The 12,137-nt window shown below is 41.8% G+C and overlaps 1 protein-coding gene across 14 annotated transcripts in view; it reads left to right on the forward strand.

The window, feature by feature from the left end:
* PHF20 (PHD finger protein 20) overlaps positions 1–12,137 on the forward strand; it is a 150,007-nt gene that overhangs the window by 97,438 nt on the left and 40,432 nt on the right. For 11 of the 14 annotated variants that reach the window (XR_014832260.1, XR_014832261.1, XR_014832262.1 and 8 more), the window contains one exon: positions 7,425–7,703. The exons of the other annotated variants lie outside the window; for them this stretch is intronic. Coding sequence is in view for 8 of the 11 variants with exons in the window: in XM_021078128.2 (XP_020933787.1) it covers positions 7,425–7,703 (279 nt within the window). In the remaining 3 variants the exon portion in view is untranslated. The remainder of the gene's footprint in view (positions 1–7,424; positions 7,704–12,137) is intronic. 14 annotated transcript variants of the gene reach the window in all.

Raw genomic sequence — 12,137 nt, forward strand, 5'->3', positions numbered from 1 at the left:
TAGGAAAATCAGTTTCTTTTCTGTTACTTGAAGTCTCATAACAAAAGACTGCCATTGTTTACATTCTTACAATTCTAAAAATATATACTATTATATTTTATATGTTACATATATACTCTTATGTTTTGCTGATACCATCTCTCTTTAAATTTTTTTTTTTTTATTTTTGCTTTTTAGGGCTGCACCTGCACCATATGGACGTTCCCAGGTCAGGGGTTGAGTAGGAGCTGCAGCTGCTGGCCTATGTCACAGACACAGCATCCCAGGATCCAAGCTTCATCTGTGACCTACACCACAGCTCAAGGAAACTCTGGATCCTTAACCCATTGAGAGAGGCCAGGGGTCAAACCTGTATTGTAATGGATACTAATTGGGTTTGTAACCCACCGAGCCACAATGGGAACTTCTGATACCATTTCTTTTGCAGGCTTTCTTTAGCATAATTCTGTTGTGGATATTCTGCTTTAAAATTCTTCCTTTTAAAATATAAAACATTTTTGCTGGTTGCATTGTTTTGATGTTCCTGTGGTTTTATTAATTACCATTATCACTTCAGTGTTTGATTCATAAAGTGGGGCAGTTAGATGTTAAAATTTTGTAGGTTGTGCCCTGGTACATGGACCCCTGCCTGGGGTTATGCATAACTTTGATTGTTTTAAGCGAACAACTTTGAGGTCAGTGACAACCAAATAACAGCTAATGTTCAAGTACCCTGTTGCTGTTAGTGATATGTTTTCTCTTCTATTACCTCAAGGAAATGTGGGAGCCTTGTGAAATAAGTATTTTTATTCCCATTTAATGATAAGGAAACTGTGTTGGAAAGGCTGACTCTCTTGTTTGACTTAGTAGTACCCTGAGATGAGTACTGTTGGAGAGTGAGGAACGGAGCACATTCCCCATTTCAACATTTTAGAATAAGGAATGAAAAGAACTAACTGTAATACAAATAAGAAGGGGACAGATTCTGTAATATCTATTTTCCATGAAGTATTTATGGGAATTTACAGAACGCAGACATAATCTCTTGCAGAGGAACTAAGGAAAAAGCATTGTACAAGCAGGTGGCCTTTGGAGGCTGAGCAGGGCTTGGTTTACATGTGGAGGTGGTATGCCTGCAGGAGCAAGTGGCCTGCACTGGCTGAACTGGCAGTTTTCATTATGCATACAGAGGGCTCCTTTGGCTGCCATATGAGAAAATTAGGATAAGATTGTAACGTCTGGAGAAATACAGTTTTTCATACCTCTAAAAATTTGTTGGGTTCAGAAATGAAGTAATACAGTTTGCAAGACTTTCTTTTTTTATCATTTATTTATATATATATATTTTTTCTGCTGTATAGCATGGTGACCCAGTTACACATACATGTATGCATTCTTTTTTCTCACATTACGTGTTCCAAAGTTTGCAAGACTTTCATGGAAAGCTGTTACTTATGTCTTGGGTATTTGATCTACTTCATTTCTGAGTCTGAAATTATAGTTAATTTTGTAATTTGTCAGGCTTTCTCACAGGCTGTTATCCATAATTAAATGATACTGTCTTTGCTGTTTGTCTCTCTGATGCTTGTGTTGATTGTGTTTTTTCCACATTGCAAGGTAGGATATACCTGTTGGCTTATAATCAGAAGAGCTTGCGTATCAATGATTTATACATACTTCACTGAGTTGAGTTTATGGGAGAATCTTACTCCCTGAACTTCCATGGTTGAAGATTCATAATTCTCAAATATTTCTTCTTTTAATGTTTACTCCTTCAGACAAAACCTCACTCCTCAGAGTTTCCTGGCGGCATAGCCGTTAAGGATCCAGTGTTGACACTGCTGTGGCTTGGGTCACTGCTGTGGTTTGATCCCTGGCCCAGGAACTTCTGCATGCTGTAGGTGTGGCCAAAAAAACCAAACAATAACAACAATGACAAAACCCAAATAAAGACAAACAAAAAACAAAACCCAGCAACTCATTTTTGTCTTGTTAATAGTGCCATCTTGAAAAGCACTCTTGGTTTGGCCAGGGGCTTCATGACAGTGGTACCAGCTAATGGTTTTCCTCCTGGGGAGTTTATCTGTTTACTTGAGCCTCTAATACCACCTCTCAGAGGCCAAGTTTGTTTACCTTTGGAGGGCCAACTGTTGCAACCTTCTGCTTAGCTGTGAGGAATCAAGGGTTTTGCTTTTGAGGGGAAGAATTTTTTTTTTTTTGTCTTTTGTCTTTTTTTTTTTTGTTGTTGTTGTTGTCGTTGTTGTTGTTGTTGCTATTTCTTGGGCCGCTCCCGCGGCATATGGAGGTTCCCAGGCTAGGGGTCGAATCGGAGCTGTAGCCACTGGCCTACGCCAGAGCCACAGCAACGCGGGATCCGAGCCGAGTCTGCAACCTACACCACAGCTCACGGCAACGCCGGATCGTTCACCCACTGAGCAAGGGCAGGGACCGAACCCGCAACCTCATGGTTCCTAGTCGGATTCGTTAACCACTGCGCCACGACGGGAACTCCTGAGGGGAAGAATTTTTAACCTGCCAAACTAATTTATTTCCCTTTGAGAGGCTTACTGGATTGGTGGACTGTCTTAGTCCATTAGGACTTCTATAACAGACAGGGTGGCTCATAAACAACAGAAATTTTTTATCTCACGATTTCAGAGCCTGGGAAGTTCAAGATCAAGTACCAAGATATTCTGTGTTTGTGTCTGGTAAGGGCCAGCTTTCCTAGGTCATAAATAGCTATCTTCTCAGAGTAACTTCATGTGGTGGAATGGGCAAGGGGGCTCTGCACTTTCTTTTATAAGGGCACTAGTCCTATTCTTAGAGTTCTGCCTTCATGACCTAATCACTCCCCCAAAGCTCCACCTCAGATACTATCACATTGGGAATTAGGTTTCAACATTATAAATTTTGGGGGTCTAGTAAAGTACTGTCAGACCAGTATACATATATATACACCACAGCTCACGGCAACACCGGATCCTTAACCCACTGAGCAAGGCCAGGGATCACACCTGCAACCTCATGGTTCCTAGTTGGATTCATTAACCGCTGAGCCATGATGGGATAAAAATTTATACCAAACCAGGTATATCTTTATTTCAGCAGATGGCTTGATCACATCACTCTTAAAATCTCTCTGTGGGCAAGGAGGAACTAGATACATGAATGCACCGGTAATCTGCATAGATGGAATTCACTTGGCTCAGGCAGCTCTGCCTAGAGAGTGTAGATTAATGGATGGGTATCAGCCTGAAGTTTATTCTGAAAGCTCGCTTCAGCTCTGTCTTACTGGATCTTATCAACAACTTGAGTAAAGACCTAAGAATACCTAGGATTACAGAAACAAGAGTTATAAAATTCTTGGGCTAAAATAGTCAGATGGAGTTTATTAGAGATAAATGTAACTTCAAACATATGGTTGATAAAATGGGAAAATGAACTTTATGTTTTAAAAAGACAACACAGAGTTCAAGGTTTTGGTGGATCAAGTTTGGTACTATCCAGCGCCACATAATATAATTATTAAAAAAATTTGTTTTTGGCTGCATTAGTAAAAGTAAGATATCCTCAGAGTTCCCTGGTGGCTTAGTGGGTTGGGGATCTGGCATTGTTATTGCTAGGGCTTGGGTCGCTGCTGTGGTGCAGGTTTGATCCCTAGGATGTGGCCAAAAGAAAAGATGTCCTGAAAAGTGGGGGTAGTAATCCCACTGAATGGCCGTACTAGGAATCTTGTGGTTGGTTTTGGGTTTTACATTTTTAGAAAGATGTAGACAAAACTGAATGTTTACAGAATGATCTGTCTCCCAGCCAGAGTTATGAGTGTAGGTTGGAGGCATGTTTCATTCTGGTTGATAATTATAATAGCTTTCTCTAGCCACATTCCATAAATGACATGACAGTGTTATTTTGTACTTGAAATAGCCTGCTTTGTGCCAAATAAATATAGCCCTCTCTATAACTTTTTTGAAATAGGTGGTATATTTCCTTTTTATGGATAGGAGCCTGGATAATCAGAATAAATTAAAAAACATGTAGGAGTTCCTGTCGTGGCTCAGCAGTAGCAAATCTGACTAGTATCCATGAGGACATGGTTTGATCCCTGGGCTTGCTTAGTGGGTTAAGGATCTGGCATTGCCATGAACCGTGAGCTGTGGTATAGATTGCTGTGGTTGTGGCTATAGTATAGGCCGGCAGCTACAGCTCTGATTGCACCTCTAGCCTGCGAACTTCCATATGCTGAGTGAGTGGCCTAAAAAACAAACAAACAAAAAAAACCCAAACCCATCATGCAAAGCTTCTTTATGCAGCTAATGAAGGCTAGAGCTGGGATTTAAAGTTGGGCCGTTTCACGAGTTCCTATTGTGGCTCAGCAGGTCATGAACCCAACTAGTATCCATGAGTATTCGAGTTCAATCTCTGGCCTTGCTTGGTGCGTTAAGGATCCGGCATTGCCATGAGCTGTGAGGTAGGCTGACAGCTGTAGCTACTATTCAATCCCTAGGCTGGGAACTTAAATATGTCACAGGTGTGGCCCTAAAAAGCCAAACAAACAAAGAATAAATTAAAAAAAAAAATCGGGGTTGTTTCCATTATACCATAACTGTCTCTGGAATGAGCATGCAGTGAGGCCGGGAGTGATGGGGACTTTTGCCCTTCTGCTTATGAGCAGGTTAATTCCTGAAAGACTGCTCCTAAGTCCCATTTATTCCTAAATCCAAAATGATACTATATGTAATACAAGCTAGTATTTATTGAACACTTATTATGTGCTAGATGATTTTCTAGGATCTTTTCATGTAATTCATTTAATTCTTACAACTCATGAAGTAGTTCCTTACCATTGTCTCCACTCTGCTACATGAGGAAACTGAGGAGGCAGGAGGAGTAATCAGAGGAGCCAGGATTTGAACCAGGATGTCCAGTTGCAGAGTCCATACTTTCAACCACTGTTCTCTCTTGCCTTATGCAAGTGATCTGTATGTGTACACAAGGGTGCAAAGGTTTTGAATAGAAAGAATAGTAATTCTTAATGGAATTGCTTCAAGGTTTTCATTTTTAACTTTTTTTTTCTTTAATTCGGAGGTGTTTGTTTTTGATATTCTTCTTTTCTAAGTAAGTTTATCACCAACAGAGTTTTTTTTTTGTTTTTTTGTTTTTTTGTTTTTTGTCTTTTTGTCTTTTTGTCTTTTTGCCTTTTCTAGGGCTGCTCCTGAGGCATATGGAGGTTCCCAGGCTAGGGGTCCAATCCGAGCTGTGGCCGCTAGCCTACACCAGAGCCACAGCAACGTGGGATCCGAGCCACGTCTGCAACCTACACCACAGCTCACGGCAACGCCGGATCCTTAACCCACTGAGCAAGGCCAGGGATCGAACCCGCAACCTCATGGTTCCTAGTTGGATTCGTTAACCACTGTGCCACGACAGGAACTCCACCAACAGAGCTTTAAACACACACCAAAGGATGACTTTATCGTAGCTGAGCTTGACCTCTGTGGTCCTCAGGTGGTAGTGGTGGGCATCAGAGTCCTTGATGCTCTCTGACCTCCTCAGACCTTAGCTTTGTTCACACAGTGGTAAATGGAATTTTCTGCAGTGATTTTTGAAAGACTGTCAGATGGAAAAGGAATTATTAGGTTGGACCATATGAAATAGCCAATATCTAACCTTTCTTAACTTACAAGAATGGCAGATTCATATGGTTCAACTTAATAGGCCTAAGGCAAGGAAATTCCAGAGAAACCACTTGTATTTCCACAGCGTTGACTCAAGCCACTGCATTGACAATGTTGGATCCTTAACCTGCTGAGACACAGAGGAATTCCCTGTATTTTATTTTTTAAGAAAGAATTTTAGGATATATTGGAGGTTTGAATTTTGAATTTTTTTTTTTTTTTTTCTTTTTAGGGCCACATCTGTGGCATGTGGAAGTTCCCAGGCTAGGGGTTGAATTGAAGCTACAGCTCCTAGCCTACACCACAGCCACAGCCACAGCCACAGCAACTTGGGATCCAAGCCGCTTCTGTGACCTACACCACAGTTCAGGGCAATGCTGGATCCTTAACCCACTGGGCTAGGCCAGGGATTGAATCCACATGCTCATGGATCCTAGTCAGGTTCATTAACCGCTGAGCCATGAGGGGAACTCTATCACTGACTTGTTTTTTTTGTTTTTTGTTTTGCTTTTCCCATGGAACTATTTGTCTGAGACATGTGTATTCCATTTCATTTTGTGTTACATTTTCTTCTCATAACTGCATCTGACTGATAAGAACCTCCTTGTTATATTTCTTGTCACGGATAGAAAGTGATTTAAGGCATTTTGCTTTGGTGGGGTGTTGTATAATTTTTTACTTGTTTAAATTGCATATGTAACAGAATCCATGAGATCATCAAGCCTACACATTTTATAATAATACCCTAGTTCTGTAGAGTATACCCTAGAAATGTAGAGTATGAAGAATTTTTGTATTCCTTCTGACTATGGAATGGTCTGACTTTTTCAAGTGGTACTTGAAAAAGTAGTCATAATATTTACCGTAAGTTCAGCATGCTTTTCACTTCTGATGGAAAATGTATAATTGCATTTAGGAAAATTTTTATTCACTCCAGAAAGATCCATCCATTCAGGATATTCTTGGGTGAACAGTCTATAGAGTAGGCATGATTTGAGTTTCAGATGATTGCTCTCATTGGGGTAAGGGCATAGTGAAGGGAGTCTTCAATAAACTAAGTTTCTAACATTCATGAATTCCTTGTGACTGCTTTCCTTTTGGTCATTGGTGCATGACGGACCATCATCTTCTGTGTATTTGGGAGGTGGGGTGTCAACCTTTTTGTCTCTGTGAATTTGACTGAGTCCTCCGAATTCACCTCATGCCTCCTAGCTCCATTCAGTTGGTTGTCTTCTTTTAGTCTCTGAGTCCTCTTGATCAAACAGAGTTACATGGTAGGGAAATCTTAAAAGCTCAGTACTAAAAAGTTTTGTCGTAATTACTCTCCTTGTGCAAAAACCATTGTAAGATCCTTTTGGTTTCATAAAGCTATCCCACCAGAATATTCTCTAGTCCTGTCTATACAAAGTATCGGGATGATGGAAAGTCTGAATCTGGTCCAACTCGTGAATAACAGTGCTGGGTTGGATCTCTGATTTTTTTTTTTTTTTTTCTTTTTGATTAGGATTTTCCCTTGTTCTTCTGAAACCCTGGGAACTTGTAGAAGTGCTTTTAAAAAGAAAAAAAAAAGTTGGTCTCTTCTTTCAAAAGATTTCACAGTTGAGTCTCTATTATGTACCCTGAGGTTATTTATGTCTGGTCTTTCAAATAGCAGTGGTCATTGATGTCTCGTCTACATATGCATGCTGCTTTTTCACTCTTTATTGCCCTGTGATGCATGTGTTGTAATAACCAAAATAAGCATGAGGGATCTTGGTTTTTGTTTTTCAGTAACAAATACTTTTAAGAAAACAGATGATTTTGTGACATCTAAAGCACCAGCTGTCGACCTAGATCACAAGTTTAGGTGCAAGGTTGCAGATTGTTTAAAATTTTTCCGCAAAGCCAAGCTCTTGCACTATCACATGAAGTATTTCCACGGAATGGAGAAGTCACCAGAGCCGGAGGAGAACCCAGGAAAGAGGCATGTCCAGACAAGGGGCTCTTCAGCTTCAGACAAGACCAGCCAGGAGAGCCTGACCAGGAAGCGGGTCTCTGCCAGTTCCCCAAGTAAGCATTTTGGTTCTGGATTGTATCTGTATAATGAAGGGCTGACACGGAAAGCAGGTGTCAGGTTGGACTGGTCCAGTTGAACCCCCCAAAATTGGAAATGATAAGTGATCATCGGGAATTGTATCATGGAGTTGTGGCCCTCCTGGAGGAAGCAGAAATCCCTGACTCTCATTCTTACCTCCACCTCTTGCCGGTCCAGTTACTTTAGAAAATCCCTTAGTCTCTGAGGGGCTTGGTACTCCCAGTATGGAGCGGGGACAGTCAAGGAAAGGAAGCTCCTTTGTTTATTTCTTTATTTTTTTGTCTTTTTGCCTTTTCTTGAGCCGCTCCTGCAGCATATGGAGGTTCCCAGTCTAGGGGTCTAATTGGAGCTGTGGCCACCGGCCTACGCCAGAGCCACAGCAACACGGGATCCAAGCCGCATCTTCGACCCACACCACAGCTCACGGCAATGCTGGATCCTTAAACCACTGAGCAAGGCCGGGCTCAAACTCGCAACCTCATGGTTCCTAGTCAGATTTGTTAACCACTGAGCCATGACGGGAACTCCAAGGAAAGGAAGCTCCTTTAGAAGCCGGCAGGAGAACTAGTGCTCAGAACAGCACGGGCACAGCCATCCCCTCCCCCAGACCTATGCCTCATCCCCGCTAACAGAACTAAAGAACTAAGAGGTGATGTGTGTCTCCTCCTGGGTCCAGTTTTGAGTCCAGTTTCTTTGTAATTGCAACCGAAGAAGTTTTCTAGCAACACTTTGCTTTGCATAGAAACTACAATGGTGGTAGTAAGGGTTACCATAAAGTCTCATGTTCATGTCTTATTATAACAGAATCTTTTGGCAGTTTCTTCTCAAACTGAAAAATTACATGTTTCTGGGGGATTTCAGAATAATTAATGAATTTCCAGTAAATTCCACAAGGCTTCCCAGCTTCTTCTTCTTCTTCTTTTTTTTTTTTTTTTGCCACACCTATGGCACATGGAAGTTCTGGGACCAGAAATTGAACCACCACCATGGTAGCAACCTGAGCCACAGCAGTGGCAGTGCTAGATTCTTAATGTGCTGTGCCATGAGGGAACTTCCCCCAACTTCTTTTTACCTGAAATTTTAATGTCATTATATATTTTTTGGCTGGTACTTTTCCATTACAATACATAGGTATTAGATGGTGTGTGGAACTCCTGGGACATCTGACAGCATTCCCAAGGAAGTATAAAGTCAGGTTTCCGGATCAAACAGACTAAGATGATCTCTGGCTCTGTGAGAGGTCAGTCCTTAACTAATGTGTCAAGCTGCAGTTTCTTAGTCATATGTGCTCTATCATCCATTAGAAATATAATGTGATGGAGTTCTCTGGTGGCCTAACAGTTAAGGATTCGTCATTGTCACTGCTGTTGGCTTTGTTCGATCCCTGGCCCAAGAACTTGTGCATGCTGAGGGTATGGCCAAATAAATAAAAGGAAATGTAATGCGGTCAGCCTGTAGCTTTTTCTGGTAGCCACATTTTAAAACATAAAAAGAAACAAGTGAAATTTCTTTGAGTAAATTTTAGCTCAAAATATCCAAAATGCTATATCTATCATTTAAGCATGTAATTAGTGTAAGAATTACTGTTTAATAAGCTATTATGTATTCTTTTTCTTGTATTAAGCCTTTAAAATCCAGTGTGTGTTTTAAACTTACTGAACATTTCAGTTGAGACCAACCACATTTCAGGTGCTCAGTAGGTACATATGGCTAAGTGGCCACAGAGTTGGTCCATACAGCTCTATTACCCTCAGCTGTTGTGCCACATGGGAACTTCCAAGATTATTTTTTTTAAGGTAAACAAAATGCTAGGAAGAAGTAGAAACTCTGTAAATTGCTTTTCCTTTCTTTCCCACTATGGGTTATAACGGATGAACATGGTAATTGTCCATGGGGAGGCTTTGCCCAGTGTAATGCACCTGACTTAGAGGGTGGGTATTCCTGGTCATGTACAGATCTCTTGTTTGGTTTTGGAATTCCTGATTAATTTTACTTGAGGTCTTGATTTGTGTTGAACAATATGTGCAGGCTTGGAGTCTACACACCTGAATTTGAATCTAGCCTCCACTACTTGCTTTCTGTGAGACCTTGGACAGAAGAACTGTTGAGCTTCAGTTTCTCTATCTGTGAAATGGAGATAATATAACTAGCTATCTCAGAACTTTGTTACATTAAATGACCTAATGTAAAAGGCTTAGCACAATGTCAGGCCCATAGTAAATTCTTAGTAAATACTAGCTCTTTATCTTAGAGAAAACATTAACCCAAGCAGTCAGAGAGTTGAGTTCTAAACTCAGTTTATCTCTGATGAGCTGCAAAACCAAAAGACAAGTTGTTACCATTGTGGTTACCAAATTAAGAAACCTGAGCGAGGAGTTCCTGTTGTGGCTCAGCAGGTTAAGAACCCGGATAATAGACATAAGGACTCAGTGGGTTAAGGATCTGGTGTTGCCAGGAGCTGCAGTGTAGGTTGCAGGTGGGGCTTGGATCTGGCGTGGCTGTGGCTGTGGCATATGCTGGCAGCTGCAGCTCTGATTCAACCCCTAGCCTGGGAACTTCCATATGCTGTGGGTGTGGCCCGAAAAGATTAAAAAAAAAAAGTCTTTTTTGCTTTTTTAGGGCAGCTGCAGCATATGGAAATTCCCAGGCGTCAAATCGGAGCTACAGCTGCTGGCCTGCACCACAGCCACAGCAATGTGGGATCTGAGCCACGTCTTCGACCTACACCACAGCTCCTGGCACCGCCAGCTCCTTAACCCACTGAGTGAGGCCAGGGATCAAACCCATACCCTCATGGGTCCTAGTCAGGTTTGTTACCGCCAAGCCATGACAGGAACTCCGCAAAACGTTTTTTGTTTTTTTTTTTTTATGTTCTGCCCTTTTTTTTTTATGTTCTGCCGTTCTCATACCAATATACGGGGATTTTATTCTCTCTCAATATAGAAGGACATCTTTTACTGGGATTTGGAAATCCCTGAATTGAGGATTTTTCCCTGCCAGGTTTTTAAAATAACAAGATCTGCTCTGGGTACAGTTGCCAGGTTGGCAGGGGTGGACAATTACAAAATGCTTTGAGGAAACAAAAGGGTCTTTTAAATCCTTCTGTTTTAACTTGTTACCTTTCTGCTGTTCCTTTGTAGAACTGGTCAGTTTGGTGGCAGAGTGTGCCACACAGCCTCTCACCCGCTGTTAGAGTATAGCCTGGTCATTCCTGCACCATCTCAGATTGAGAGCAGGTTTGTGCAGCCCGGAAGGGACGTGCTGCCCCCGCCCCCCATGTCAGGTGGACACAGATGATTTCACAACTCAGATTGCTGAGATTGCCAGCAGTTCCCAGGCTGAAGGAAACCAGACCCTTCATCTTTCTATGCTCTAGCTGGGAAATTAAAGCTCTGGCCACACTTCCTACCTCTGCTACTAACCAGCAGGATCCTCGGTTTTGACCATCTGTGAACTGGAGTCAGTTGGCATGTTTAGCTTTCATCATGCTGCTAGATATCAATGTGAAAAACGTAGAGGCATAATCAGAATATTCTGTAGGTCCCAGCCCTCCAGAAGGCACCCTCTGTTCCAGGCATTGCCCCCACTTTTCTCACATCAGAGCCTCTTTCTGTTTCCTAATGGTTGTTGGGTACTTGACTAATCTGATAACTAAATTTCTTAAGATTTGAAAAAATAAAACCAGCTCAATAGCTCACCTGTTCTCGCAGCATATTTAGTTTTCACCTCAACTGCTAAGGAAGCCCTTATCCTTAGGGTGGAATTTCAGGTGGTGGCAGAAGTTTGGTTGGGGAGATGTTTCAAGATGAGACTCTGACACCAGGCAGCCTGTGTCCTAGTTCACAGGCAGTGTGAATTTGACATTATGCTTAAGTGAAAAACAGAATATTACAGAATGTATGCTGCTTGGGGATTTTTTTTTTTTTAATTTTTTTTTATTTTTTTAGGACCGCACCTGTGGCATATGGAAGTTCCCAGGCTAGGGATCAAATTGGAGCTAGAGCTGTTGGCGTACACCACAGCCACAGCAGTGCAGGATCCGAGCCATGTCTGCAACATACACTACAGCTCATGGCAATGCTGGATTCTTAACCCACTGAGGGTGGCCAGGTATTGAGCCTGCATCCTCATGGATACTAGTCGGATTCATTTCCACTGAGCCATGATGGGAACTCCTGCTTGGGAATAAATAAGGTAAAAAAGTACTCTCTTTATGGTGAGTAATCTGATTATGACAACTGGGAACTTGGGTACTAAAAGATTTCTCAGATGAAGATTCCATCAGGACCAGAAAGTGCTCTACAGACATTTTTATTTTTGGTCTGCCCCACCCCCACCTTCCACTGCCTGCCCCTGCCCCTAATTTCCCTGCTGGTCAGGTTAGGCAGAGAAAAGCAGTTCTGGTCTGA

Source organism: Sus scrofa, chromosome 17 (assembly GCF_054392235.1).
Source record: "Sus scrofa isolate SSC_HxYL_T2T_F1_AM1 chromosome 17, Sscrofa_HxYL_maternal_Yorkshire_Landrace_v2.0, whole genome shotgun sequence".
Classification (NCBI taxonomy): Eukaryota; Metazoa; Chordata; class Mammalia; order Artiodactyla; family Suidae; genus Sus; species Sus scrofa.